This window comes from Dryobates pubescens, chromosome 13, assembly GCF_014839835.1.
Source record: "Dryobates pubescens isolate bDryPub1 chromosome 13, bDryPub1.pri, whole genome shotgun sequence".
Classification (NCBI taxonomy): domain Eukaryota; kingdom Metazoa; phylum Chordata; class Aves; order Piciformes; family Picidae; genus Dryobates; species Dryobates pubescens.
Genome location: NC_071624.1, coordinates 31054682 through 31081993, shown reverse-complemented (window position 1 = coordinate 31081993; position 27312 = coordinate 31054682). Strand labels below are relative to the sequence as shown.

General features: G+C 45.8%; 1 protein-coding gene across 1 annotated transcript in view; it reads right to left on the bottom strand.

Moving 5' to 3' along the window:
• Positions 1-6289: 6289 nt before the first annotated feature.
• USP32 (ubiquitin specific peptidase 32) overlaps positions 6290-27312 on the bottom strand; it is an 80031-nt gene continuing 59008 nt past the window's right edge. Inside the window, exons 16-34 of the mRNA XM_054166333.1 lie at positions 26465-26582; positions 23576-23730; positions 22377-22458; positions 21610-21684; positions 20777-20915; positions 20409-20514; positions 19593-19766; positions 18939-19113; positions 17996-18147; positions 16835-16946; positions 16029-16240; positions 14239-14423; positions 13317-13403; positions 12673-12793; positions 11831-12022; positions 10669-10960; positions 9838-10271; positions 9148-9240; positions 6290-7543 (exon numbers count right to left, since the gene is read on the bottom strand). Coding sequence (XP_054022308.1) covers positions 7370-7543; positions 9148-9240; positions 9838-10271; positions 10669-10960; positions 11831-12022; positions 12673-12793; positions 13317-13403; positions 14239-14423; positions 16029-16240; positions 16835-16946; positions 17996-18147; positions 18939-19113; positions 19593-19766; positions 20409-20514; positions 20777-20915; positions 21610-21684; positions 22377-22458; positions 23576-23730; positions 26465-26582 — 3078 coding nt within the window. The 3' untranslated portion in view covers positions 6290-7369. The remainder of the gene's footprint in view (positions 7544-9147; positions 9241-9837; positions 10272-10668; positions 10961-11830; positions 12023-12672; positions 12794-13316; positions 13404-14238; positions 14424-16028; positions 16241-16834; positions 16947-17995; positions 18148-18938; positions 19114-19592; positions 19767-20408; positions 20515-20776; positions 20916-21609; positions 21685-22376; positions 22459-23575; positions 23731-26464; positions 26583-27312) is intronic.

The following is a 27312-nucleotide window of genomic DNA, read 5'->3' as shown; positions in this document are numbered from 1 at the left end:
GGGGAGCCTGTTCCAACCCCTCACCACTCTCAGCAAAGAAGATTTTCCTGATGTCCAATCTAAACCTCCCTTGGCACAACTTCAACCTATTGCCTCTCATCCTATCGCTGGCTACGTGGGAGAAGAAACCAACTCCATTGTAGAGAGCAATGAGATCTCTTGAGTCTGGAGGGGAGGCAGCCAACAACCCCAGCTCCCTCAGCCACTCCTCATATGATGCCCTGCTCTGCTGAAGTTTCACAACCTGATGCCATGTGAAATGACAACATTTCAGCAACTAAAGGAGCATAAATATTCTAAATCTTAAAATCAGTTATGTCCTTAGTGACTTGCCTTGGTCATCAGTTCTAATCTGCAAAGCTTGTTTCAAAACAGCTGAAGACAACAATCCCTTGGTGTAGGCAAGGAGCCAAGAGGCCTCAGCTGTTTAACAGGACTGACAGGTAACTTCCCTGTGTTGCCCTTGCTTGGCACTGGGAACCACCACAAGGCTGAAATGACAGCAGCAGGGAGCAGCAGAGCACCCAAACAAGGCATCACCTGCGGGGATGTGTGCAGTCACACCAGCCACAGGCAGCAACAGAAGCACTCTCTCCATTCCCCACTCTCTGCAAGGCCTTCCAGCTCCTTTGGCCGTGGTCACTCCCCACAAGAAGGACTGAGAGTCTCGGGTACACACCAGGGTGCCAAGTCCTGTTAAAGGGTAACATTTAAGCAGCGGCAGCAGCGGCTGCCATGGCTGCAAACTTTGTTTTCTCAATACTGCTCTCAGGTGTCAGTGAGGCTGGGTCACCCTCTCCTCAGGAAATGGCTGCCCGATCGTGTGTCTGCCGGCGTTCCACGGGCAGTTCCAATACTTTCCAGAGCAGAGTTCTAGCTTTTCGTGGCAGAAGGTAACCCAATGCTCTGGCCTGGCTCCAGCTTGCACAGGACTGCCAGCTGAGGGGGGAGACCTCAGTGATGGGACATTTTTTTTGTCAGCACCTGTCCCCAAACACTCTGTTACAGAAGAAGTGGAAAAAATCTGTGGTCACTTCACCAAAAGCAGTTCCTTAATCACGTCCTCTCCTCAGCACCTCCTTCATCATGCGCTGCACCGTACAACCGGGCTTATTATTAGCCATTACTTTCCACAGCACTCAGCTCGCCCAGGCTGGGGGGCAGAGGTGACACCAGAGGAAATTCTGAATCTGGGGCAGAGGTGGGCAAAAGGGAGAAGTAACCCTGAGACTGACAGGGCTCTAGTGTGCTGTGAGAGTGACCTGGGACAAGGGTCTCACAAGCAAATCCCTGGGGGGGGAGGATGACAATTTGCTGCTGTGGTAATTGCCCTTTGGACTCCACATCTGAGGGCAGCAGGGTGGCCAATGCTGGGAGAAGGTGACAGCTTCTTGCTTAGCTTCCATCACGCTGGGACTCTGCTCGCATGAGTCCGTGGCTGGGGAGCAGCTCCTGTGGAGCAGCTCCTGTGGAGCTGCCAGAAGACAGGCAAAACCCCAGCCCAAAGGGCCAGTGCTGTGTTCCCAAATCAGCTCACTGCACTCTGCCTCTGTTGGCATTCTCAGAAACACCTTGGCTAAGCATCTGGAGAGTTTCTGGAATGTCAGGACAGCAGCGGCATGTTCTTGCTCATACCTCGGGTGTCATCTGCTGCTAGGTACTCCACTATCACTCTCTGCATTCCACAAACACTTCATAAACTACCCCAGCTCCCATGATGGGATTCTTTGGGCCTCCCAGACCATTTATCAGGACAGGGCTTGATAGTGGCTTTCCTGTCTGATAACGCTGGCTGACGAGCTCCTCGGGCACGCACAAACCCTCTGACACATTCCTGTCTACCGCGTAAGACTCCCACAGTTTGGATGCTGGCCTGGCCTGTGTGCTGGTTTGTCTTTCCCCACTAGGATTCCCTTTTCCCTAAACACTTTGCTTTTCTGGCTTGTTATCCTCCCCAGCTTGCTGCCACCCATCCCTATCTTTCCACAGAGAGCTGCTTTCATTATGTCTCCTTTTGGAGGGAGATGTTGAGTGTTCAAGATGCTCACAGCCCATGGCAACCCTGGACAAAGGTGCTTTGGCTGCTGCAGCAGTTGAGCCTGTGTGACAGAGAAGACATGATTAATATTTGTGAAGTCCTACAATGGCTGAGGGTGGAAGGGACCTTAGAGTGCAGCCTCCCCACCACGGGCAAGGACACCTCTCAGCTAGACTCAGCTGCTCAAAGCCTCATCCAGCCTGGCCTTCAATACCCCCAGGCAGGAGGCAGCCACAGCCTCCCTGGGCAGCCTGTGCCAGAGGCTCACCACCCTCCTAGTGAAGAACTTCTTCCTCAGATCCAGTCCAAATCTTCTCTCCCTCAAACCATTCCCCCTTGCCCTGTCTCTATAGATACCCTCATGACAAGTCTCTCTGCAGCCTTCCTGCAGGATCCCTTCAAGTACTGGAAGGCAGCTCTAAGGTCCCCCTGGAGTCATCGACTGCAGCAGCAACTGGCAATAGTCAGACATTTCCCCCAGGCAGCCAGGTAGTGCTGGGACATGACTGCAGGAAAAGCAGGAGCACCATTCTGTCTGGTCCCCCTCCCCACCTCATCACCAGAACTCTGCAAACCACATCAGTAAGTTTGTTGAGGAAGAAGGCAGCAGTCCTCAGGGAGAAGTTGGCTCTTTCCTCCACTTCACTGTTTGGGGTAACTTTAGAAGTGCAGTCTTCCCTTTATGGCAGTCTTGACTCCATCACAACAGGGTCCTTGCAGGGTCACATTCCTTCATGCAGAGACAGCCTGTCCCCTGAATATGCCACAGAGGCAGGTAAAGGCTGGAAGGAAGAGGAGTTTTATTCCCCTGACAGGACAAGGGGCTTTGTATCTCCAAGGCCTCAAAAGAGAGACAATAAAAAAGGCCTGAGGCACAAAGGCTGCTGCTGGCACCTGACTCATCCTTAGACTTCTCTGTCACCCGTCTCAGCCCTGACTCAGCTCAGCACACCATCATGGATGCCAAAGAGGGGTAACAAAACCTGCAGCTGAGGGGAGGAAGGCTGCTCTGTCCTTGCCAGCTAATGCTTCTGGGCAGCTTTTCCAGGCTCTTTTCTCCCACAGAAAACAGAACCAGTGAGGCCAAGGAGGCTGGCAGGAAAGCTGGGCAGAGGCCAGGAGGCTCAGCTCAGCTTTCGGTCAGTGCTTGGTTGTATTTCCACAGCTCCTTTTCACGTGTGTTTTGTTTGTTGGGAAGAAGAGTTGAGAAGATGACAAAGTTGGGAATTTGGGTATTGAGTAGCTCAGCTGGGGGAAATGCAGGGCAGAGCTGCATGGTGGAAGGACTGGTTTCTAATTTTGTGCTGTGATGCAGATGGACAGATGGGAAACTAATCCTGAGAGCTGGATGCAATGTGCTTTCATTCGCTTGCAGGCTGCTAAGCACGCCACTGTAGCCTGAGGAGGGGTGAAATCTGAGTTGCAGAATTACCTGTGACCAACTAAATCACAAAAGAGTGAGCAAGAGATAACCCCCACCCCCCCCCCCAAACTCGCCTCTTGCCTCTGTCAGGTGGGCCCGTTGAACAGGCTCTGGAGCCACAAGAGGCTGAAATAACAAGGGAGTGACTTCATCCTCTGCACTCAATCAGCACAGCTGCAGCACCGACATGCATGGCAATGGAACCCAGGGAAGAACAGTAGCATTAACAGCCACCATGATAAAAGGATCAACTCATCAGCTGTCACCAGCTGTCTTCCTCCAACCCAAGGAACTGTCACTGAATCCTCTCTGGAGATGGCACATGCTCCACAGATCTCCTTGTCAGTCACGCTGTGTTTCTAAGGGTAGGTTCAACCTTCCTCCACAGCACAATTTTCCTAAGAAAGGCAACAAGTGGCTCCAAGTGAGGGTCAAGAGCCAAGAGGCCCTGCCTTGGCCCCAGAGAGAGGCTGGCCTTTGTGGGAGTCACCCCTTGCACATGCAACCAAGTAGAGCAGACAGCTCTTGAGAGAAGGGGGCAGAGAAGACAGAGGAAGCTACAGTGAAACAGCTCTTGGAAAGGAGGGTTTGGCAGCCCCATTGTGGCTGTCCCACACCAAGAAAGGCCAGTTACAGCTAAACAGACAGCAAACAAGAGTCTGCAGATCTACTCCAGCATCCCAGAGACAGCACAAAGGAAATAAGACTGAACCTGGGGACCATAAACTGTCCTCAGTCAAGACAGCACAGAGGTGAAGTCAAACAGAATGTGTCAGGCTTCAAGGATCTGAGTAAGAAGTACTGCCTGGAACAGCAGCTCCTAAAGCCTAGGGGTCAGGGTGCCATTAGGGTTAGGGCTGGGGGTTAGAATTGGGTTTAGGGTTAGGCTTAGAGTTGAGGCTGTTCAGCCTAGAGAAAAGACGACCTTAGAGCAGCCTTCCAGCACCTGCAGAGGGCTACAGGAGAGTTGGGGAGGGACTTTTTACAAGGGCTGGGAGTGATAGGATAAGAAGGAATAGATTGAAACTTGAGGAGGGGAGGTTTAGATTGGAGATTAGGAAGAAATTCTTCAGTGTAAGTGGTGAGACACTGGAATAGGTTGCCCAGGGAGGTTGGCAATGTCCTCTCCCTGGAGGTGTTCCAAGGCCAGGCCAGATGGGGCCTTGAGCAACCTGGGCTGGTGGAAGGTGTCCCTGCTCATGGCAAGGAAGCTGGAACCAGATGATCTGTAAAGTCCCTTCCAACCCAAACCATTCTATGATTCTATCCTAGTCTATGAACAGATCTGACCAGAACGCTCTCCAAAGGAAACCTAAAGCAACTCAAGCCCCAGACTTACAAGAGCTGGGCTATCTTGGGACTTAGAGCTGGGCTATCTTGGGACTTAGAGCTGTGCTGGCCGCGCTGCAAAGCGCTGCCCTGCGCTTCCTGACACGTTTTAATCTGACAGCTCCCTTTCAGCTTCAGGAGAACACCTGAAAGCAGGAGAAGAGCTATTAAGAATTCTCTGACAAGAGGTGACACTTCATCTGCATCCACAGTATTTAATTTGTTTGAATAATATAGTTACAGATAAACAGCTTCACTCCATATACAATTACCAATACCTTTTTTTTTTCCTTTTAATACAGCTCATATTCCAGTACATCAACACTATTTTATTTACAAGGTCTTTATGTACATTAACATCTTTCTAAAGTCAGTGCATTGTCAATAAGGTTTTTCTTTTATACAATAATTTACAAAGTGAATGTAGTTAATAGTTAACTTAATAAAATTTACTGCTAGTTCATCAATTAATTTAATTTAAAAGGAAAAAAAAAAAACAAAACCCCAAACAATAAAGAAAATTAATTACAACCCCCTGTAACAAACACAGAAGATCAAATAACATTAGTAGATTGTGCTACCTGCTTAAATAAAACACCTGAAAGGAAATCAGTTTGAAAATCTTTCGTTTTTCCATGGAGTTGGCAAGGGGAAGGAGGAGACAAATGGGTGTTGGGGAGGGGGGAAAAGGCTTCTAACCTAGCAATTCACACTTTCCTGCCTTCAGCCTCAATGTTTAGACCACTCCAAAGATAAAAGACCATCTGGGGTAGGGAGCCACACTTGACAAGTGAGACAACACTTATTTTGGAGCTGACCTGCAGGCCTCAGAGAGGCACAACCTCCACCCAGAGGCAGGGAGGATTTTGCCTGAGTAAAGGCAACAAGGTCGGCCGAGAGAACTTCTTCAATGGTTAAAACTTGCATCTCTCTGGAAATGGAATTCACTGCTAGGTTTGGCATTCTTGCACACTGAAATGAATCCAAACATCTGCTTCAGAGATCACCCAGTGTTAAGTATCAACTCTGTTAGGGCAGACAGAAAACCTAAAGAATTTGGAGGATGACGCAGGACAAAATTAGTAAAGCTGCTTAGACTCAGCTGAGGAACAGAAGGCCAGAAGAGTGAAACTTCTCTCTTCATTCAGAGATGCAAACCATTTAACACTGAAAATGCTGAAAGAAAAGCCTGCTCACAAAAAACCCCAACCCCCCTTTTTTTTTAATTCTTCCTCCAGGCTCTGCTAAACCTCAGTCCAGCTTCTCCTTCATGCAATAAGCCTGCTGACTTTCAAAGAGCACGCTGCAAGGGCATGGCAAGCAATCCTGCTTGAATTGCAAGGGGATGCAAACATAAAGAAACTCAACAACAAATGAAAAAACAAATCCACATTGGAAAAGGCAACCAACTTTGGGGGAAACAAACCCAAAAACTCTTATTAAAATCATGAACCAGGAAAAAAGAAAGAAAGAAAGAAAAAACTAACACAACAACAAAAAACAAACCCCTCTCCCATGAATGCTACCAGGACAGCCACAGCTTCTCGTTTGAAATACACAGTGGATAATTCACAGCCATTCACTCCAGAGCCCTTAGGACAGCAAAACCAAACCCACGGTTTTCAAAGTGCAAATTTCAACCAAAAACCAAAAGCCCACCACCAGCCAGGAAACAAACAAAACAAAAAGCTCAAGCATCTCTCCTTCCAAGAAGTTGGGAACAGTTTTGTGCAATGTGCACGTTTTTAAGACACCGTTGAGTGCAATCACAAACTGACTCTCTTCAACCTGGAGCTCCTTCTTCCGAGGCATCTCGCGAGGTCGAGACAGCGCTCCCCAGGCGGAGAAAGCCGCTCCTGAAACACGTTGCTCTGCACAGCCAACACGTGGAGGAAAACACAAAGGTAATGAACCACTTGAGTGTCAGAAATGAGCCTCTTCTCACACTAGCATTTGGGTGGTGCTCCCAGCACACAGAAAGCAAGCGGCCGACACACACAGTAGTGGTGGCAAAACCGGCAACGTCTCTCGCTCTCCGCCAGAGTCCCTCACATTTGTGCACTTCTCATCGTTCTCTTTGCTTTCCCTGTTTTGCCAATAAAATGCAATAAAACTGCAGGAAAAAGGAGGTAGCAATATCATGTTGTCCATGGACAACACTACAAAAAATATCTGTTTTTTTTTTTTCTCCCCATTATCTTAAACCTAAAGAGAGCTGGGGGGGTTTGTTAGAACAGTTGGTAAACTCTACACTACGTCGTTTAGCTCTTGTCTGGACTATTGAATTTAGCTCTTATTTGGTCCTAGTTGGCTTTTCTCAAACCATTTGATTTAAAGGCCAATGGCAGTCTCAGCCTGATGTCTAACATCAGAAATGTTTAGAGCATGTAGTGAGATAACAGAACAACAACAACAGAAAAATGACTATCTTCATATTAACTGCTATTTAATTAGGGTTTTCCTTGTTGTGCTTTCAGATCACGGCGGGGACAACGACTACGCTTGGGTTATCTGTTTCAGTAAGATCTTCACCAGGTGTCAGTGTCAGGATATTTTTCCCTCAGGTTCTCAACCTCAGCTCACTGTAGGACACAGTACTTCTTGTAATCTGACTCAAAATCCTCGTCCATGCTGCTCGTGTCTGCCATCTTCTTGCCGTCTATCTTTGGCAGAAATTGTGCATAGTCTACCCCCTGCTGCTCATAGAAGAGAATGTAGGCAGAGTCGGTGTCGATTTCATCGGGATGCAGCTCCTGAGGGGAGAGAAAAACCTGGGCTGAAAGGCACCACGGGACCGTCGTGCTGCTGCCACTGAACTGAAAGCACACACAACTGCCCCAGCAGCGGGGTTTGTAGCTGGCTGATCACAAGAATCACACAGAAGGGACTCAGAACACACAGAGCTGCCCCAGCAGCAAGGTTTGTACCTGCCTGCTCACAAGAATCACACATGGGGAATCAGAACACACACAGCTGCCCCAGCAGCAGGGTTTGTACCTGCCTGTTCACAAGAATCACACAGAGGGGTAACTGAACACACACAGCTGCCCCAGCAGCAGGGTTTGCAGCTGGCTGCTCACAAGAATCACACAGAGGGGACTCAACACACAGAGAGCTGCCCCAGCAGCAGGGTTTGTACCTGCCTGTTCACAAGAATCACACAGAGGGGACTCAACACACACAGAGCTGCCCCAGCAGCAGGGTTTGTAGCTGCCTGCTCACAAGAATCACACAGAAGGGACTCAGAACACACAGAGCTGCCCCAGCAGCGGGGTTTGTACCTGCCTGTTCACAAGAATCACACAGAGGGGTAACTGAACACACAGAGCTGCCCCAGCAGCAGGGTTTGTAGCTGCCTGCTCACAAGAATCACACATGGGGAATCAGAACACACAGAGCTGCCCCAGCAGCAGGGTTTGTACCTGCCTGCTCACAAGAATCACACAGAGGGGTAACCAAACACACACACACAGCTGCCCCAGCAGCAGGGTTTGTAGCTGACTGTTCACATTTAGGGGAGGTTTGGAAATGAGGAAAAATTTCTTTCCTGCAAGAGTGGTCAGACACTGGAACAGGCTGCTCAGGGAGGTGGTGCAGTCACCGTCCCTGGAGGTGTTCAAGGAACCTGTGGGCACGGCACTGTGGTTTAATGGCTGTGGTAGTGTCGGGTTGAAAGTTGGACTGGAGGATCTTAGAGGTCTTGTCCAACCAAAACAATTCTGTGGTTCTGTTTTCTGTCTCCCTTACTGCAGCTATCAGGCTCCCTCATTTACTTGAAAAGTATGACAAATTTGAGAGTGCTCAGTGCAAATACATAGAAATGTCAGAACGTAATTAGTCAGTAATTGGACACAAAACTGCCAGCATCATGAGAAAGTATTCTGGGACTTCCATTTTTAGTGACTTTGCCATCTTTGTACACAATGAGCATCTTTCCTTAGCCATGGCACAGGCTGATGAACAGATGTTGGAAAAAATCTCAGGAGGGGAAATGGTCTAAAATTGTGCCAGGGGAGGTTTGGGTTGGATGTTAGGAAAACAAATGTCTTTATGGCAAGAGTGGTCAGGCATGGGAACAGGCTGCCCAGGGAGCTGGGGGAGTCACCATCCCTGGCGTTGTTCAAGAAACCTGTGGACAGGGTACTTGGGGACATGGTTTAATGGCCATGGTGGTGTTGGGTAGAAGGTTGGACTTAATCTTCTCCAACCCAAACAATTCTATGATCATTTCAGTAACATTTTTCACGCTCAGCCAGGGCAACTTATGAGATGCTCACGATTTCACAGCACAGTTCTCACCAAATGCCAGGTGCTTTGGCCCTGGGTGAATGATTTGGTACAGAAAGAAAAGCTTTACCTTACAGCTACTGTCATTGTAGCAGTACCACTTGTTGTTCGGGTTTTTGGCATAAGTGACATAGTGACCCCCTCCCATAATTCCTGAATGGCACTGAAGAAAACGAAGAAGAAAAGAAATTCTTGGATCAAAACCTAGAATTCACAGAATAAATGATTCACAAATTCACAATCTTTAAGTGAGTGACAATGGCTCATGACAGTCTATAATCTGGAGCTGACTAATTTTATATACTCCAGCAGCAAAAGCATTATGCAGAGACACTTTTCAGGTGTACTCAGCTTCATGGCAAATTAATTTGGCTGACAATGGCTCTGCTTTGCTCTCCTTCTCAACAGAACCCTGCTTTCTGTAATGAAAGCTGTACAGTGAATGCATTTAGTCAAAGCAATGCCACACCTATGAGGCAACAGCCTCAAGCTGTGCCAGGGGAAGTTTAGGTTGGATATTGGGAAGAATTTCTTCTCTGAAGGAGTGGTCAGGCATTGGAACAGGCTGCCCAGGGAAGTGGTGAAATCACCATCCCTGGAGGTGTTCAGGAGACGAGTAGATGTGGCACTCTGGGATGTAATGGCCTAGTGGCCATGGAGGTGTTGGGTAGAAGGCTGGCTGTGATCATCTTAGAGGTCTTTTCCAACCTTAATGATTCTACAGAGATAGCTTCCCTGAGGAGAGCAGAAGCCAACTCACCGAGATTGCATATAGATTGTAGATGGGGTTGACACAGACTTCATCTCTTTGGTCGTCGGCAGTGTCGTCCTCGCTCTGGTTGTCCGCCTGCCCGTTGACGCTGCCGTTGCTGTACGCGCTCTGCTCACAGATGTATCCGTTGGCTAGAGTCGCCTCGCTGTCCTGAGCGGTGTAGAGTTCACCCTGGCTACCACTCAAAATCTGCCCTCTGCTGAGAGCATCCCCTTGGTCAGCAGTAAGCCTCTGCTCCTGGTCAGTACCGTTCTCCTTGCTCGCATCCAAGTTCTCTTTGCTACTCGACAGTTTGTTTTTGCCCAGCTGCGGCAGCCGCAGGCGCCCTTTACCTCTTCCTAAAGTCCTTGGGCTACTGTTTGGGCTACTGTTTTTACTTGAAGGACAGCTGGTTCCACTTTTCCTCCCCAGAGATGGAGATGCTAAAAGAGAAGAGACATGGAGCACTCAGAGAAGTAAAACACGCAGCCCAGATTTCTTTTCTTGAATGACCAGACACTAAGCCCCACTGCTTGACTGCAGCTAGTGAGCACTACCCCAAACCAGCTCTGCACACACCCCCAGCAATTGGCATTTGAATCTTCCATGCAGGAGCACATCCCTCACTCGGCCCAGCTCACTTACACCAGCAGTGCCAATATCTGCTGTCTCTTGGTGGTTCTGTGAGGGTAAAGCTTCACTAAGCTTTACAGAACTAAAGCTTCAAAATAAATGCAGTGCTTTGGCCAAAGGCACATTCACATTTTGCTCATAATATCCTCTTTGCTCCCCTCCACATGCCAGTATTGACTGGAATTTTCCCTGATGGTCACTACTCACCTTTGATGTTATTCAAGACAGCAGTGTTAAGGGAGGATGGACTCCTGTTCAGTGAATCTCCTTCTCCTGCTGTGTAAGTGATCTGCAGATCTATTTTCCTAGGCTCCCCTGGGAGAGTCCTTGGTTCAGGCAGGCTGTCAAGCTGGAAGGTCAGCTGCTTCCTCTGGAGGTGATTTGGATCCCTTTGTACCAAAAAGGCACTTGGGTCAAAATTTTCTCTGGGAAATTTCACAATTTTCTGGGATTTTATCCAGCGACCATTTACAAATTGAAATCTCTTCAGGTGAATGATCTAAGGAGAAACACATTAGAGAGAAATGGAAGGAGGGGAATTAGATCACAGGAGTGTTGCTGTTTAACACCAGTTCTTCCACAGAGCATACACATGTTGGATGCTCATGCAAACCAGGAACGCTGCTGTATGTGGCAGTTTGGAGCTCAGGAGCAAGCTGGTAAAATATGGAACGAAGATTTTCGTGGGGAAAAGATGGCAAAGGTTGCTTCAATTCACTGAGCAGCACCTACCAAAGGTGAAAAGCTACAAATGCAGGTGGTACCCAACAAGAGCATGTTAGCAGAAAGACCAAGTGTAAATTCTGTGTCAGAAGAGATGACACTGCATGCAAAACACCAAGAGAAATGACTCAAAGGGATTTGAGGTTTGGTTTATTTGCCTGCGTGAAGCAAACTGAGTCAGTGGCCCTCCTGAGGCTGTAAGCAAAAGCAAATCTTATTCAGAAGGAGATGTTGGAACAGGCTGCCCAAGGAGATGGTGGAATCAAGGTCATCAAGAATCACAGAATGGCTCAGGTTGGAAGGGACTTTAGAATCATCTACTCCAACCTCCCCACTATGTTTGGGACACTTCTCAACTAGACTCAGCTGCTCAAGGCCTCATCCAACCTGGCCTTGAACACCCCCAGGAAGGAGGCAGCCACAACCTCCCGGGGCAACCCCTTCTCACCACTCTCACACTGAAGAACTCCCATTTTGGGACAGGGTTAATGGCCACAGTGGTGCTGGGTTGATGGTTGGACTGGATGATCTTGGAGGTCTCTTCCAACCAAAGCAATTCTATGATTCTATCATCTGTAGCAATAAAAATTTGTGACCAAAGTACTTTGGTTTTGTTGCTGTGGAAGCAAATGACACAAGATCCTACCAATATAGGGGGAAGTCTCCAAAGATCCAGTTTTTTGGTGGCCAAACAATGGGTCTTGCACTTGGAACAGTAGTACATCTCATCCTCTCCCAGTTCTTCCTCACTGGTGAAGGCTCTCAGACAGCTGTCCAGATTGATGGGCTCTGCCTGAGCTCGGCGGCTTTGCTCAACACTCTCATGTTCTTCTACAATCTGAAGTGAGAGAAAACTCTGTCTGACTTGGAAAGAGACAAACTGCTCTGCTCAGTCACACAAACATCACCATCTAGTTATTTAGGAGTAAAGATAAGACTAGAAGCACTCTTCTAGCAGAAATGTGACTTCAGTCCTGAAGAGGCAGCCACAAACAATGCACTGTCCTCATTTTTGGGTGCTGCTTGCAAAGTTATCCAGAAAGCACAGGTTTAGAGATTCAGCTTTTAAGCCTGAACAGCTATTGTAGAATAGCTCTGCTAGAGGCTTACTTTAAGATATGCTTTGTTGCCTCAAAGAAGGAATAGGTTCACTCACATGCAGACTTATAACACCAGTGCCATAAACATAAATCTAGTGTGCTTAGAAAAGAGCAAATTAATCTATTTTGCAGTATATTTATGAGAGCTTGATGAAAAGTGACTCACAACAGACAGAAAATGCACTGCTGTGGCCTCTTAATAGCTTCTCTTCCACATTTTGCTCATGTCAAGAGGTCTAACACTAAGACATTTAACACTGGTCAGTGATGACTGATTTCAGTTTAACAGGAAGTGGACAAAAGGAGTATCAAATAAGTCCAAAGTGGTGAAGTGTGCTGTGCTGCAGAGGGCTGAGCACACAAGCAGGGGTTTGTGTGGAGCTGTTACCCGTTCCTGGGAGGTCTGGTAGCGCAGGTGCAGTGCTGTTGGATCCCAGTCTACAGCAATGCAGGCATTCCCAACACAAGCTCTGTCCTCTGTGCACTCAATTTTGCAGCCACGGCAAAATCTAAATCCAGAAGTTAGGTGTGGTAAGGAAACTGATCAATAACTGAGTTTTTACATCACCTCACACTCCAGTTCTGCTCCCCACTTTGTAACACACACCCCCTGAGAGCTTCAAGGCCTTGCCTTTGGTGTGAAAAAGAGCAATCTTCATAAAACAATGGTCAGTGCCAGTTTGCTGGTCTACTACAGAACCCTAGAAACTGCAGCAGCTGGCTGAGCTCAACCATTTATAATGCTGACCAAGCCTACCTAGGCCACCAAAAAAGCACAATATTCTATCTCCACAAGTATTTGACAACCCAGTAACTACTGCATTTTATTTAGCTAGCTGTTAGAGACTTTGTATTTAGTGAGTAGATGGTCTGAATACCTTCCAGCAAGGGTCTGGAATTTTCTTTGTCTAGGGAAATCTCCATTTATGCTTCCAAGGTGAGTTTCTCCTCATCCATTTCACAAACCTATTACCATGGATTACATTTCTACTGTAAGGAATCACTTCCTTCCATCTAAAAAGGACAATTTACCTGTACCATGGACACCAAGCACAAGAATTTCCATCCTTCTGAACTACCCTCAGGGTGAATGGATACTGATACCCCATGGAATCATCGCTGGAACAGAAGAGAACATGAAACATAAGCACTCTTTCAGACGACCTCTTACCTTTCTTCACTAGGACTTGCCTTAAAAAATGAAAAAGAAAGCAGAAAACCCTCTCAGAATTGTAATTTTGATTAGGTGAAGCCATTAAAACAAGACCTGCCTAAATCTATCAGATATAATCTATTACCAACCACTGGATGAGAACAGATCAACTGATCTGTGTAAATCCAAGCTTGAGGTGCAGCTGGAAGGTGTACCATGTTTAACTTTACTGAAGAAAAAGATTACCACTTATTTTTAGTTATTGCCATTATTAAATTGCAGGACTCTAAATGGCTTCCTCCAAAAACAAGCCACTAAATGGAATCTGCAGGAGGAAATCTGAGATAAAAGCACACACAATTGTTCTTCAAGTTGTTGGCATCTAAAGTTTGATTCCTGGAATGGGCTGGGTTGGAAGGGACCTTAAAGATCATCCAGTTCCAACTCTCCTCCCTTGAGCAGGGACACCTCCCACCAGCCCAGGTTGCTCAAGGCCTCGTCCAACCTGGCCTTGACCACCTCCAGGGAGGAGGAATCCACAACCTCCCTGGGCAACCTGTTCCAGTGTCTCACCACCCTCACTGGAAAGAATTTCTTTCTAATATCCAGTCTACATCTCCCCTCCTCAAGCTTCAATCCACACCCTCTCATCCTATCACTACATTTAAATAGACATTACAAACCACACATTCATTCAGTGGCATCATGAGAAGTGAAAACTGGTAAAGATGAAAATAGTTTCAGATCTTGCAAGCAAGTCTAAGGCACTGTGTTCTGTGAAGACTGAGATGCCAAACTCACCAGTCCTGTGCATGGTTACTAGCTTCCTGAGGTGGGAGAGGGCTGGCCAGCCTGGAAACCTGAATCCACACTGCATCATACAGGTCCTTCTTGCGTGTGTGGACTGTGCAGGGCACGATGAGAGGCATTCCAAAGAGACTGGGACGGTTCTTCTGAGATGAGAGGAAATACAGCTCTGTCCGCATCTGCGTGAGGGAAGGAAAGGAGCAGCCATCAAATCACCTCACCAGAGCCACTGGGATGCTGCCCCTGGCACTCATTTCAGGCTTTGGCAGCTATTCATAGAACAGTTTGGGCTGGATGAGACCTTAAAGACCATCCAGTTCCAAGCCCCCTACCATGGGCAGGGACACCTTCCACTAGGCCTCATCCAGCCTGGAATTTCATTCTATTAAAAGCACTCTCAGCATTTTCCCCCAACATCAAACACTGCAAATTTTGATCATTGACTTGAAACCTTTTTGCTGTTTTAAGGTATTATGGTGATGCTAGGTGGGCATCAGACCACATCAACATCAATCTGTGTTTCAACCATGTACAAGAGTTTATTTTGTATGTGACACATTGCTCTCTACAGCTCCCTAAAAGGAGGTTGCAGGGAGGTGGCCATGATCCCTTCTCTCTAGTATCAGGTGATAGAATAAGAGGAAATGGCCTGAAATTGTGCCAGGGGAGATTTAGGTTGGCTAAAGAGTAAGTCAGGGATGGGAACAGGCTGCCCAGGGACTTGGTGGAGTCCCCATCGCTGGTGGTGTACAAGAAAGGTGTGGACAGGGCACTCTGGGACATGGTTTAGTAGCCACAGTGGTGGTCAGTCAATGGCTGGATTCAATGATCTTAAGAGGTCTTTCCCAACTGAGACATTCCTATGCTTTCTTCATTTTCCCACCACACTAATGTAGAAAAATGCACTTCATGATGCTCATCCCTGTCCCCAAATGCCCCCAACCCTAGGCAAGTATTATGCAAGTATCCCTTTCCATTGAGAAGGTTTTTGGCTATGAGAAGTGTGGATTCCTGGCATGGCTTCCAGAGACACCTTTTACTGTATAACTAACAGCTTGTAACGGCTCAAAAGCTCAGCTACAGGATTCTGCAAAGTCTGAATGAAAGTAAGAGTGGTGACAGTGGTTAACTGCCACTGCTTGGGAGAATAAAGAAAAAAATACTTATACAAACACAGAGTAAGGAGGGAATTTAAATGACCTCCTGGCCCACATCCCTCAGGCTCTAAATGTCAACAGACTGAAGCCTGGTCCCAGCCCACACAGAATGTGTGGCTATTTGAGGTGCTCGGTCACCCAGCTTTGACATTTAGAGTTCAGCTTAACCACAGATGCTCTTACAAGGAGCAGTTCATGCTCACAGAATGACCCAACAATGAACTACAGATCCTCACTCTGCTTCCTGAAAGGGAAAAAAGGCTTTTCCACACAATGACAAAGAACTGCATTTCGAGCAGCTCCTCTAATTGGATATTTTTAATGCTCAATGAACCTGGAACATTTAATCTGGGAGTTAGTAGATGCCCAAGTATGCATCTCAGCATTACAGAGCTGGGAAGCATGCCAGAGCTGAGGGAAGGAAAACACCACCACATCAGACATTATGACTGACATCTTGCTGTAAGATCTGGGTGCTCACTTCAGAGGGAGATGTATTCCAGCTCCCTCCTCTTAAGAAACAAAGATTCACTTATCACAGGCATATAAAAATGAAAAAAATCCCCAGTGACTTCCTCTCCAAGTCTGCTCTGTGAGCAGTCTCCAAGAGCTGCAAAGCCTGCTCACCATTTTCCTGTGGACTGCAATGATGTACCCCGTGCAGGGACTGTCGGAGAGCGAGGGCAGGTGACCGTTGGGCGTCCAGCTGGTGTGGTTCCGCTCGGTCCCACATGGCACTACAGTATTTGGCATCCCATTTGGAATTAGAGTTGGTTTAGGAAGGTCCCCATTCATCATTATGTTGGGTGTTCCATTAGCTGACGGCCCAGTGGAGACATCTGTAGGTAGACAGTTACATTTTCAGTACCTACAGTAACCAGACCTGATCAGAGGACTTGAATCCTTCCCATTCTCTTCGATGCATTTCATGAAACCTTTTCTGCTTTCCCTAAGACCAACATCTGACCTTTTATTTGCCTACAACTTTGCAAAGTCAGAGCATGCAAGAGAAAAACAAAACAAAACAAACTCAAAACAAAACAAAAAAAACCCAACCCAAACCAAAAAACCCCAAGAAGTGTTGACAACCCACTGATGAAACCACAAACAATAAAACCAAACCCATGCTTCCAATCTTTCACATGTCCTGCCTTAAAGCCACAAGGAAGAAAACATTTTGGGTGTTTCTTGTGTCTTTAAAGTAAGTATCAAGTGATCTCCAGACTGCTGTCCTGGGCATAATCCTAAAAGGACTGCAAGACCATCAGTAGATAGTGAGCCTGTCCATGGCCTCTCCATGAATAAAGCCTCAACTTCCCTTTTCTTTAATACTCACTGCTGACTTCTGACTAAGTTGTCAGGTTTTCTCCTGACTTTCTCCAGTACCCAAGCACTGTGCATTTTAAGTGAGCAGGAACATGAAGAGCTTTTACCTGTCTGCACAGGACTGGAGGCTGATGTAGGAGACCCTGGAATTGGTATCTCAAAAGCACACAAAAACCCACTCACTGATAACCGCACCTTCTGGTTGTCTTGAGGAAAGTTCTTCAGTAAAGAGAAAAAACAAAAGGGAAGGTAGTCAGACAGATGTGTGCTTGGAAACAGTGCCTCTATCATCTCTGCCCTCCCATCTGCTTTCTTACACCTTTCTAGAAGGTAAAAAAACCTGGAGAAGAAAAAGCTCCAGGGAGACCTTAAAGCAGCCTTCCAGTACCTGAAGGGGGCTACTGGAAAGCTGGGGAGGGATTGTTTACAAGGGCTGGGAGTGACAGGATGAGGGCCAAGGGCTCTGAGCTGGAAAAGGGGAGATTTAGACTGGAGATTAGGAAGAAATTATTTACACTGAGGGTAGGGAGACATTGGAACAGGTTGCCCAAGGAGGCTTGAATACCTCCCTGGAGATATTCAAGGCCATGCTGGATGAGCCCTTGATCAACCTGTGCTGGTGGGAGGTGTCCTTGCCCATGGAAGGGGATTGGAAGCAGACGATGTTTAAGGTCTCTTCCATCCCAAACCATTCTGTGATTCTGTGATCCCTCTGCAGGAAGATCTGAGAGAGTGATTGCTGGCTCTCTAAGCCCACCAAAAGCCCCTAGTTCAGGCAGTTTTGATCTTACTCAATGACAGCAAAAATGAATTTTATATACAAATACACCAAAGGCAATCATTAATATGCCTCCAACATCCTGACAGTGTTTAAACTCAAAGCACTCTGAGATTTATTACCTCAAGATGATTTCTTTTTTTTTTTGCCTTTCCCCCCCCCCCCAACTATAATTAGTAATCAATTCAATTAAGCTTCCACGAGCTTCTCCATCACTATTAATTTTGTTTACAAGTGGTTTATTTTGGTTCACTTTCCTTGGATTTTAAATCTATTTTGAGGCAAGCCAAATCATGGTTTAAGAACAGAAGAAAAGTTCATACAGAGATAGAACTAAGCTGATCTTATCAGCCTTTTAATGAAATTATTTCACAGTTCTTGTAAGCAAAGCTTAGTGCCAAGAAGAACGAAAGAGCATGCTGCTGTAGACAATAAACAAGAACACCACAGTGTGGTGCAGTGATGATGAATTTTTTTGTCTTCTTCTTACCTTGATGTTGGAGCTGTGCACCTCTGCAAGTAGAATCTGTTCTGGTTTTAGCCCACAGAGTTCACTTAACTGTTTTTTCAGACCTGTGTACTTTTCATCCATGTTCAACCTGAGGCCGTACCGAACAGGAGTGGTTCCGTCTAATTTAATTACTTTGGAGGGGAAAAGAAACACAGTGGTCAGCAAAGCAGGGAAGTCTTCATGACAGGAACACACTAAAGCTAATTCATGTCAGAAAGGCTTTCCCCACACACACATATGAAGGTATTATTTTTACTTCACTGTTTTCTTTCACAAATCAATGTTTGAGGTCTGCAGCCAAAGCTCAGAGAATCTCCTGCTTCCCTGAAGGTGTTCAGCGCCAGGCTGGACGAGGCCTTGAGCAACCTGGGCTAGTGGAAGGTGTCCCTGCCCATAGCAGGGAGGTTGGAACTGGATGATCTTCAAGGTGCCTTTCAAACCAAACCATTCTATGAATCTATGAAAATGCTTTATAATCTGTTTCATTTTTAACCACCTTTCCCTTTGCCTCTTTCCCACAACACACGGGTGGTTCATACTATAGCTCATGACCCCTCAAGTGGTTTTTTTTCTTTGTACACTTCCCCCAACCTTTCTTTTTCACTCTGGCCAGATTTAGGACAACCTCCACACCACAGTGAACAGCTAGGAAGGTCTCAGAATCTCCATTTTAAACATGCTTCTGTATTAAGTCCTTTAGTCAAGGCTGAAAGAGGCCTATCTGTGCTGTGTCTTTAGAGGGTTTATCTTAGTTTAACTGTACTCCAATGAAAATTCTTGTCCCCTGTGATGTTAAAATGATTGCACTGTTTTGAAGTGTAAAGAGTAACACTGCAAATGTGGGTGTTTTATTGCTGTTGCACATAAACAGTTTTTATTTGAGCACTGCCAAGTTCATAGAGAGTTAAAGACTTCCACTCACCTGTGATCTCAAGGTGCATGTAGCTATCCATTGGCAAAGGCAAGGATAAAAAATTGAAAGGGTCAAATCTAACACTTATATGTCCACAAGTTTTACATTTAACTTGTGACTTCAGCTGCCCATGAAATAGATCTACAACAATGGATCTGTTTCTTCTCAGATGGTTTTCCCAGGCCTAAAAGGAAGTACAAAAACAAAACCAACACAAAGTTAGACACCGAAGACTGTTTGCTTGAAGTACAGGAAGGAGAATATGCTGCAAGACCTCCAAAGATTCGTTGGCCTAGAGAAGTCAAATTAATTCCACAGAAGTTGTTTACCAACTTCTAATAACTAGGAAGTATTTAGTTTCAACATGGGTAAAAAGAAGTCATTTCAATTAACACAATAATCAAGGTATTGCTTCTTTTAAAGCACTTCTAAAACAATCATCAGGCATCTGGAAAGATTTTGATACTCCATCATTCTGAGGAGTTGTTCAAAACAATTGTGAAGTATCATCTTTAGACCTTTATTATAGTACTTAAAACTCATTTTCAGCTCCAAGGTGAAACTGACTCCTTAAAAATCACAGAGTTGACAACTTCCAAAAGATCTCAGTCCTGAAAGTCAGTACAGCAAACAAACTCCAAGCCCCCAAACTTCAATCCATACCTCTGCTGCTACTTCCCAGTCTGGTCGCCCATCACTGTCTTTCAGCTCAACATATGGCTTATCATGAACTCTGTTCAAATCCTCATGAAGACCATCCAAAAGAAAAGCCAGAAGCTCCTGTGAGTCTTGCTGTTGGAAGCCATTAAATCTTGGAGCATATTTTGCTATTGTCCACTGTAGAAAAAAAAAAAAACCAACAAACCAAACCCAGAACTTTATTTAACATCAAGTAACAAAGGTTGGAACAATAAATCAAAACATTGTAGACAAGATACATGCTGTCAAGGAGCATAAATTCAGCTGCCAAGAGTTACAGGCAACCCCTTATTCTTTCAGGCCATTTACAGGCAAATGAATCATCCTCTGTCCCTAACATGGGCTATAAAAGCCACAGTTAATGCCACAACCTCTGACTTGTATCAAGTAACTCCTTTGATCTCACAACCACTGAACCATGGCCATATTCCACAGAAAGCTGACCAAGTTCTGAGCACCAGGGTGGCTGAACCCCTTCAGATGTGCATCTTGCCTCTGCACAGCCCCTTCCTGAACACCTCTGCTGCATTCCTTACAGGCAAGAAAGCAAAAGCTGTGAGGAGTTTGGAGTAACATCCACGATGACTGACTGCCAGGACAGGGTCACTGGCTTCACAGCCAGTTTCCAACAAGAGAAATAGATGTCCAAGCTTCCTTCTCCTTCTTTAAGGGAGATACTGTCTTGAGACCCAGAACAACACAGGTGACAGCAGGGACAAGGGCATGAAAAGATTCTGCTATCCAAAGACATCCTTTAACTAACAGCCAGCACAGCCTTACCCGCAGCTTTAAGGGTGCAATGTTCTTCTGAGTTCCACTCCACAGCTCCTGAACCAAATCCCCGTAGCACTTGGCCATGTGTCCTTTCATTCCTATTGGATTTGTCCTAGAAACCATGAACAATTAACACCATACTGAAAGTGAAACAAAGTACAGGCATGGGGACTAACAAGGGAGTACAAAGGCTTCTTGCTGAGCAGTTTAATCTCTCCCAGAAAGAAGAGAGGTTCTACTCTCATGTATCTGCTGTAGAACTGATGGCTGATAACTCTGAAAAGGGTTTACCCAGAATGTCTGCCTCTGAAACCTGAAACTCGGAGGAAATGCTACAGTGCCTAAGATGCCAATGGTCTCAAATGGAGAGTTACCTGTTAAGCTCATAAAGGTGTCTTCCTGAAATGAAATAGCGTGTGAGAGGCTGGGTGTTACTGACACACTGGATGCTGGAGTTCATGAAGCACGTGTTACCCAGATTGCTTAGTCCAGTAGCACCCTTTTCAGTAGGAACTGCAAGAAAATGTAATCATACCAGTTGTGCAGATGTGAGACATTCAGAATGGTCAATCAGTGAAGTCAAGACCATGACCTTTTCACAGAGACCAATTCAATTTAACCTGCCCTCAATTACCAGACTACAGCAGGCAGAGGCCCACCCTGTTCAAGCCATTTGCTCTCTCAACTCTGCTTAGCAGAAACTGTGACATTTTGTTCGATCTGATCCAACACAGACATCAGTACACAGAATGGCAGAGGTTGGAAGGGACCTCTGGAGATCACCCAACTCCAATTCCCCTGCTAGAGCAGGGTCATCCAGGAATCCAATGTCCAGGTGAGTTTGGAATCTCTCCAGAGAAGGAGACTCCACAGTAGGATCCACACAAACTACTTTCAGACTGAAGAAATTACTGGATTCGCGTCTTAAAATCTTAGCTGTTCCCTACCTACCCAAGATGACCACCACAAAATCCAGAATTTCATACTGCTGCATCCAAACATCTCCCATTTTATCTATCTATACACCCAACCCACCCAGACTTCCAGCCTCTCAGTTAATAAACAGAAGGAGCAAGCAAAGCAGCACAGGCATAAAAGACCTCTCCCAAGGTTAAGAGCACTTATATTAAAAAGAATTATTTCAACATAATTAGCCTCTTGGATTTTTCTTCTCATTATAATCCAGTTATGATGCTGAAACACTTACCTTTATGTCTGTCAATTTTACTGCTGTTTGCTATGAAAGACATCTCTTCTGGCCAGCTCATGTCTTTGTTTCGCACTAGAAGGAGATGTGGTACAAGCATTACACCTGATGCAGCTGAAGAGCTTTAATTAGTTCTCTAATATTAAATTGAGATTAGAAATAGTTTTATTGGGTTTTGGTAGTTTTCATCTCAATGTTTCCAATCATTAGTGGAAATCATTCTAATTCTCTAATACTCATTCTCATACTAATACATTCCAGCCAGACCAGTGACATCTTCAGAGATTCTTCTCCTGTTGGTTAACAAATTTCCCAGTACTTGGGCTAACACCTAATGAGGATTCCCCAGACTGAACAAGCCTGGTCACTTCTTGAGCAATCACCTAATACCTATGGTTGTTAGAGCTGCCTCCCAATACCTGAAAGGATCCAACAAGAAGGCTGCAGCGGTGCTTTTCATGAGAGTGTCTAGCAAGAAGACAAGGGGGAATGAAGCTGAGGGAAAGCAGGGTTAGACTGGAGCTTAAGGAGAAGTTCTTCAGTGTGAGGGTGGTAAGACTGCAATAGGCTGCTCAGGGAGGCTGTGGCTGCCTCCTCCCTGGGGGTGCTCAAGGGCAGGCTAGATGAGGCCTTGGGCAGCTGAGTCTAGTTGAGAGGCTGGAGCAGATGATCTCTGAGGTCCCTCCCAACCTAAGCCAGTCTACGAAATATTTATATACAAGAATTCTTTTTATAGTGTGTAAACTCATTCCAGGCCATTTTCCTACCTTCTATTACTAAATGCTGCTCATCTTGGATTTTAAGATACTCCAGTCTGTGATCTTCGTCATCCAGCAAAGTAAGATAGTTCTGCAGGAGAAAAAATAAACTTCATGCAGTTACCAGTTCTAGATTTTAAATTCCCTGAGGAGATTTTAATCTCAAAGTGGTAAAATGAGAACAGTACTAACAATTGCTTCACATCAACAAGAGCATCAGTTCCCTACCCATGGTAATTAAATGCAGTAGTTCACTGCTCTCCAGAAGCACCTAGTTCAGTACTTTTAATTGTAAGTGGTATTTCTTTACAATGAGGAATACATTCTGCTGCTTCCTTGCCCTTTGAAAGAGATCCTGGATAACTGCTGGCTTCTGTTAGCACAGAAACTTACAGCATCAGGCTGTAGGCATAAGGTTGTCCAGGCAGGTGGTGGAGTCCCTATCCTGGAGGTGTTAAAACACCATGGCATGTGGGGATGTGGCTTAGTGGCCATGGTGGTGTTGGGTTGGTGGTTGGACTTGATGTGAAAGGTCTTTTCCAAACAAAACAATTCTGTGGTTCTATCTAAATGAAACAATATAAGGTTTTATTTCCCATTCTCAGCCGTTTCTGTGGCACTCCACACCAAGGCTTCGACTAAGACAGCCAGCTGTCATTTCAAAAACACAGGGCAGGATAACAAAATGTTTATCAGGGCTACTAACAAAACAAAAGCTAAGTTTTCTGCATCACTGACTCCAAAAATCCAAATGTCACTGCTTGGGCTGCACAAAACCAATCTAACATCTCCACAAAACAAGTGATGAGAGTTTTCCAACCTGGGCAGTTAAACTACTGTCTTTTTGTTCCCCTGTGTGTGTTTAGTTGTTGCTAGAAAAGAGCAAGATAGACAAAGCCGAGGAGGGACATTTTGCAAGGGCTTGTGGTGAGGAGAGGGCATGGGTTGAAGTTTGAGGAGGGCAGATGGAGGAGATTAGGAAGAAATTCTTTACAGTGAGGGCGGCGAGGACACTGAATGGGCTGCCCGTGGAGGCTGTGGATGGCTCCTTCCTGGAGGCGGTTCAAGGCCTTGGTCTGGGAGATGTCCCTGCCCATGGCAGGGGGTTTGGAACTGGATGGCTTTCCGGTCCCTTCCACCCCAAACCATCCTACGAATCACTGAACCCCAGGAGGTGCCGGAAGGCGCGGCAGGAGGCGCAGCAGTACCTCACTGTTGTACAGCCAGAGGCGCATGTCCTCCTCCTTGATGCGCAGCCGCTGGGACAGGTACTCGTGGATCTCCTTGATGGTCTGCATGCGGCTGAAGCAGCCGGTGTAGGCCAGCACCCGCTTCAGGGGAGCGTTCGGGGAGGGGACGTTGCCTGCGTTCACAACCAGAAGGAAAAGGCAAAAGCTGCTGTGTGTGTATATATATCCCCAGGCTGCTGGGACCAGATCACTAACAGCTTACACACACCACAGAGAGAAGCCCTGCTGCTCCTGTCCATGTATAAAGCAACGAGTTGGATGGAAAGCTGGTTGGTGCCCCACAGAGTCAGCACCAAACTCAGATAAAACTACTATAGCCTGTCAGAAAATTGTTCTCCTAAGATCCTCATAGGAAATAGAGAATTTAAGAGAAGTTTTAAATGATTGAATTATTCTTGTGGGTATTTTTTCTCCTCTCAGAGTATCAGAGCCAATGGTAATTTTCCAAATGAAGCACTTGGAAACGTCCTGAGGATTTTTCTTTGTGAGAGAATATTGTAAGTAAAACATAAGGTCAAAAGCATCAGCCTGACTACTCTTGAGAGTAGCATGACTGAGCTTCAGCCCTCCTTCCCTGAGGCTTCAGGCAGCAGAACGCCGCTCTCTGAAGATGAAATCAGCCTGGCAGTTGCACAACAAAAGCATTCTTCATAACTAAATTCCTCGGACCACATTCTGAGAAGATACAGGGGATTGTCACCAGAATTTCTCTACAGTCTCATGTCTGCCACACATCAGTTCCATCAGTGGAGCTTGTTGCTGTTTTCTGTGCTGTGAGCTCATCTTTAAACCAAGAACATGCACGAGAGCGGAGACCAACTTCAGATGAGCTTTTTGAACGTCTTTCCACTTGGGAAGTTCCTCATTCCTCACAGAGTCAGCTCTCTAACACATTCATGAAGTGGTTTTTATTACACAGCCAAACCCAGCTGGGCAGCTGCTACTAAAGCAACCAGAGAAGTGACTTTGTTCTACTTGCACTGTCAAAAGCTGAAAATAAATAGTACCACATCAAAAGATGCAATATTACATGCAATTGGACAAGAGGGTAAAACCAAACTGTAATCATCTTAAGCAGACAGCAAAGCATCCCTTTTGCTGCACTATATCACACCAAGTACTCTTATTTCTTAAGGAAAACAAAAAAAGCATTTTCTGGGATTAGGGATCAGAGGATTAGTTGTAAGATTACAGCAAGAAAGCACATTTGAAATCTCAAAAACAGATTAATAACTGATTGGACAAATAAATTAGTGCAGAGCAAAATGATTCCAAATCAAGATCAAATTTGGCACTTCAGAAGATTCCCTTTATTTGAATTTGGGCATTTGAAGATCTCCAAAGCAAGCAGTTTCCATTTTATTAGGTCAAGTATGAGACATGAATTTGGGTAGCAGGCAGTTTCTTGAGCAAGCAGGCAGCTGCTCTCCTGGATGGTAAGTTGGAGATTCTACCAAAGCAGTGAAAATTTGAGCATTGCATGAAGGTTTTTAAACACAGGCCAATATTAGAAAGGTTAAAGGGTTCAATTTTCAGTAGTCAGGCAAGCCCATTTCTGGACATAGGTGGCTGTGGGTGCTCAGGTGTGTGCAGACACACACCTGTGAACAGGGATTTCCTCAAAGCTACTGTGCAAACCAACTGGAAACTGAAAACAAATCCTGCAACACTTTCCAGCTGAAGTGTGAAGCTGCAATCTAAGGATTACTCTTCCAGCCCATTACCAGCACAAGCTGTTGGTGACCAGTTATGGCACATGTTTTGAGTTGGATCTTTACACTTCCTAGTGGATTGCCTGAGCTGCAGGAAATCATAATTTTTATATTCCATTGTTTTCTAGAGTAGTAAACAATTTGGGGCATTAAAAACCTTGCTGGCCAAATAACTCTGAGCCAGCTGGCTGAGCAATGATTTAATTTGCTTTACTACTGGCCCCCAGACACACAGCCTCACCCTGATGCACCTATTCTATGGCCACAAAATTAACTACCCAGACCTGCCCTTCTCAGCTCTTCAGCTTATGCAGTGCTCATTTCTCACTTTCAACTCACCCATCTATTTGCAGTAGCTACAGGACTTAACTGAGGAGGAGGCTGAGGGGGAGAGCTCATTGCTCTCTACAGCTTCCTGAAAGGAGGTTGCAGTGAGGTGGGGTTGGTCTCTTCTTAGTATCAGGTGACAGGACAAGAGAAAGTGGCCTGAAATTGTGCCAGGGAAGGTTTAGGGTTGAGTATTAGGAAAAATTTGCTTCCTGCAAAATTGGTCAGGCATTGGAACAGGCTGCCCAGGGAGGTGGTGGAGTCATCGTCCCTGGAGATGTTCAAGAAATGTGTGGAAAGGGATCTCAAACACTGGAACAGGCTCCACAGGGGGGTGGTTGAATCCCCATCCATGGAGGTGTTTCAAAGGGGCAGAGAGGGACTTGGTTTAGCCCCAGACTTAGAAGAATTAGAGACTGGTTGGACTCAATGATCTTAAGTGTCTTTTCCAACCCAAGTGATTCCGTGGCATGGCACTTTGGGACATGGTTTAGTGGTCATGGTGGCCTTAGGCTGGCAGTTGGACTCAATGGTCTTAGAGGGCTTTTCCAACCAAAACAATTGTCTGATTCCCTGATTCTACTGAAAATGCTCCCTCAAGCCTCTTCCTTTGCAGAGAAGATGGGAGGAAAGCCTCTCAATCTTTGCCAGATGCTGATTGTGCCTTACAGTTGATTAGCTGGTGCACAAGCACAGTGGCAGCAAGCTGTGGCTCTGGCTTTCTTAGAAACTGCACACTTGTATTCTTGCTGCATTCTTAAGTTACCTCTAGGTAAATGCTGAGGAAACATTCTCAGGCTCATCATACCCATATTCACCCAGATGTTGGACTGCTGTGTTCGAGTGGCAGGCTGCTGTCTCAGGAAGAGCAGGTAGCGAGGAAAGAGCTCCAGCTCAGGCACGTTTGTTTTGCTGTTTTTGATCACCTAGGAAAAGAGGTTTAAAAGACATTTTAGAGACTGCTGACCCAAAGGTGCAAGAAAGCCAAAGAGGGGTAGGAAGTAATGATTAGAGCAAATGGTTCAAAAAATAAACTTTGTTTTACTAGGAGACAAGAAACCTGAACTTCCGATGGAGTCTTAGGCAAGCATCCACAGGAACAACAGTTTCCTGCTTTCTAAGCACTTTTGGAAGCTTATTAGTTGCAGGCTGTCAAAAGCCAACACCTCATTTAGAGAAGCAGAGCTGCCTGGACCATACCATGGAAAGAACCTTTTCCTAATTCCAGAAACAGATGGGAACCTACAATGCACCTCACTCCTATCACTCGGTGTTTGCTTCAGATCAAAGTTTCACAGCTGTTGAAAAAGCTCCCACATGCTGTGTAAGATCATTTCAGTTCATAAACTCACAACATTGAGACCTTTGTTCTGAACTTTAGCAAGCATAGGACTGAATTTAAAACTTTGCACTGTAAGAACAGACTTGAAAATTTCTTCTGTTGCATTTTTAATCCGCTGACAGAAAGAGCTGGAATGATTCCAGAGTAAGACTTGCAGCTCTCCAGTCACCATTGCTGCCCAGACATTGACACACAGTGGAAGGAATGTTCACTGCTTCTGAAAGCATGCAAAGCAAAAGACAACACACAGCTTAAGCTGTGGGAAACAACACAATGCACTGAAGTGCCACGAGATTCAACTTGAGTTAGAACAA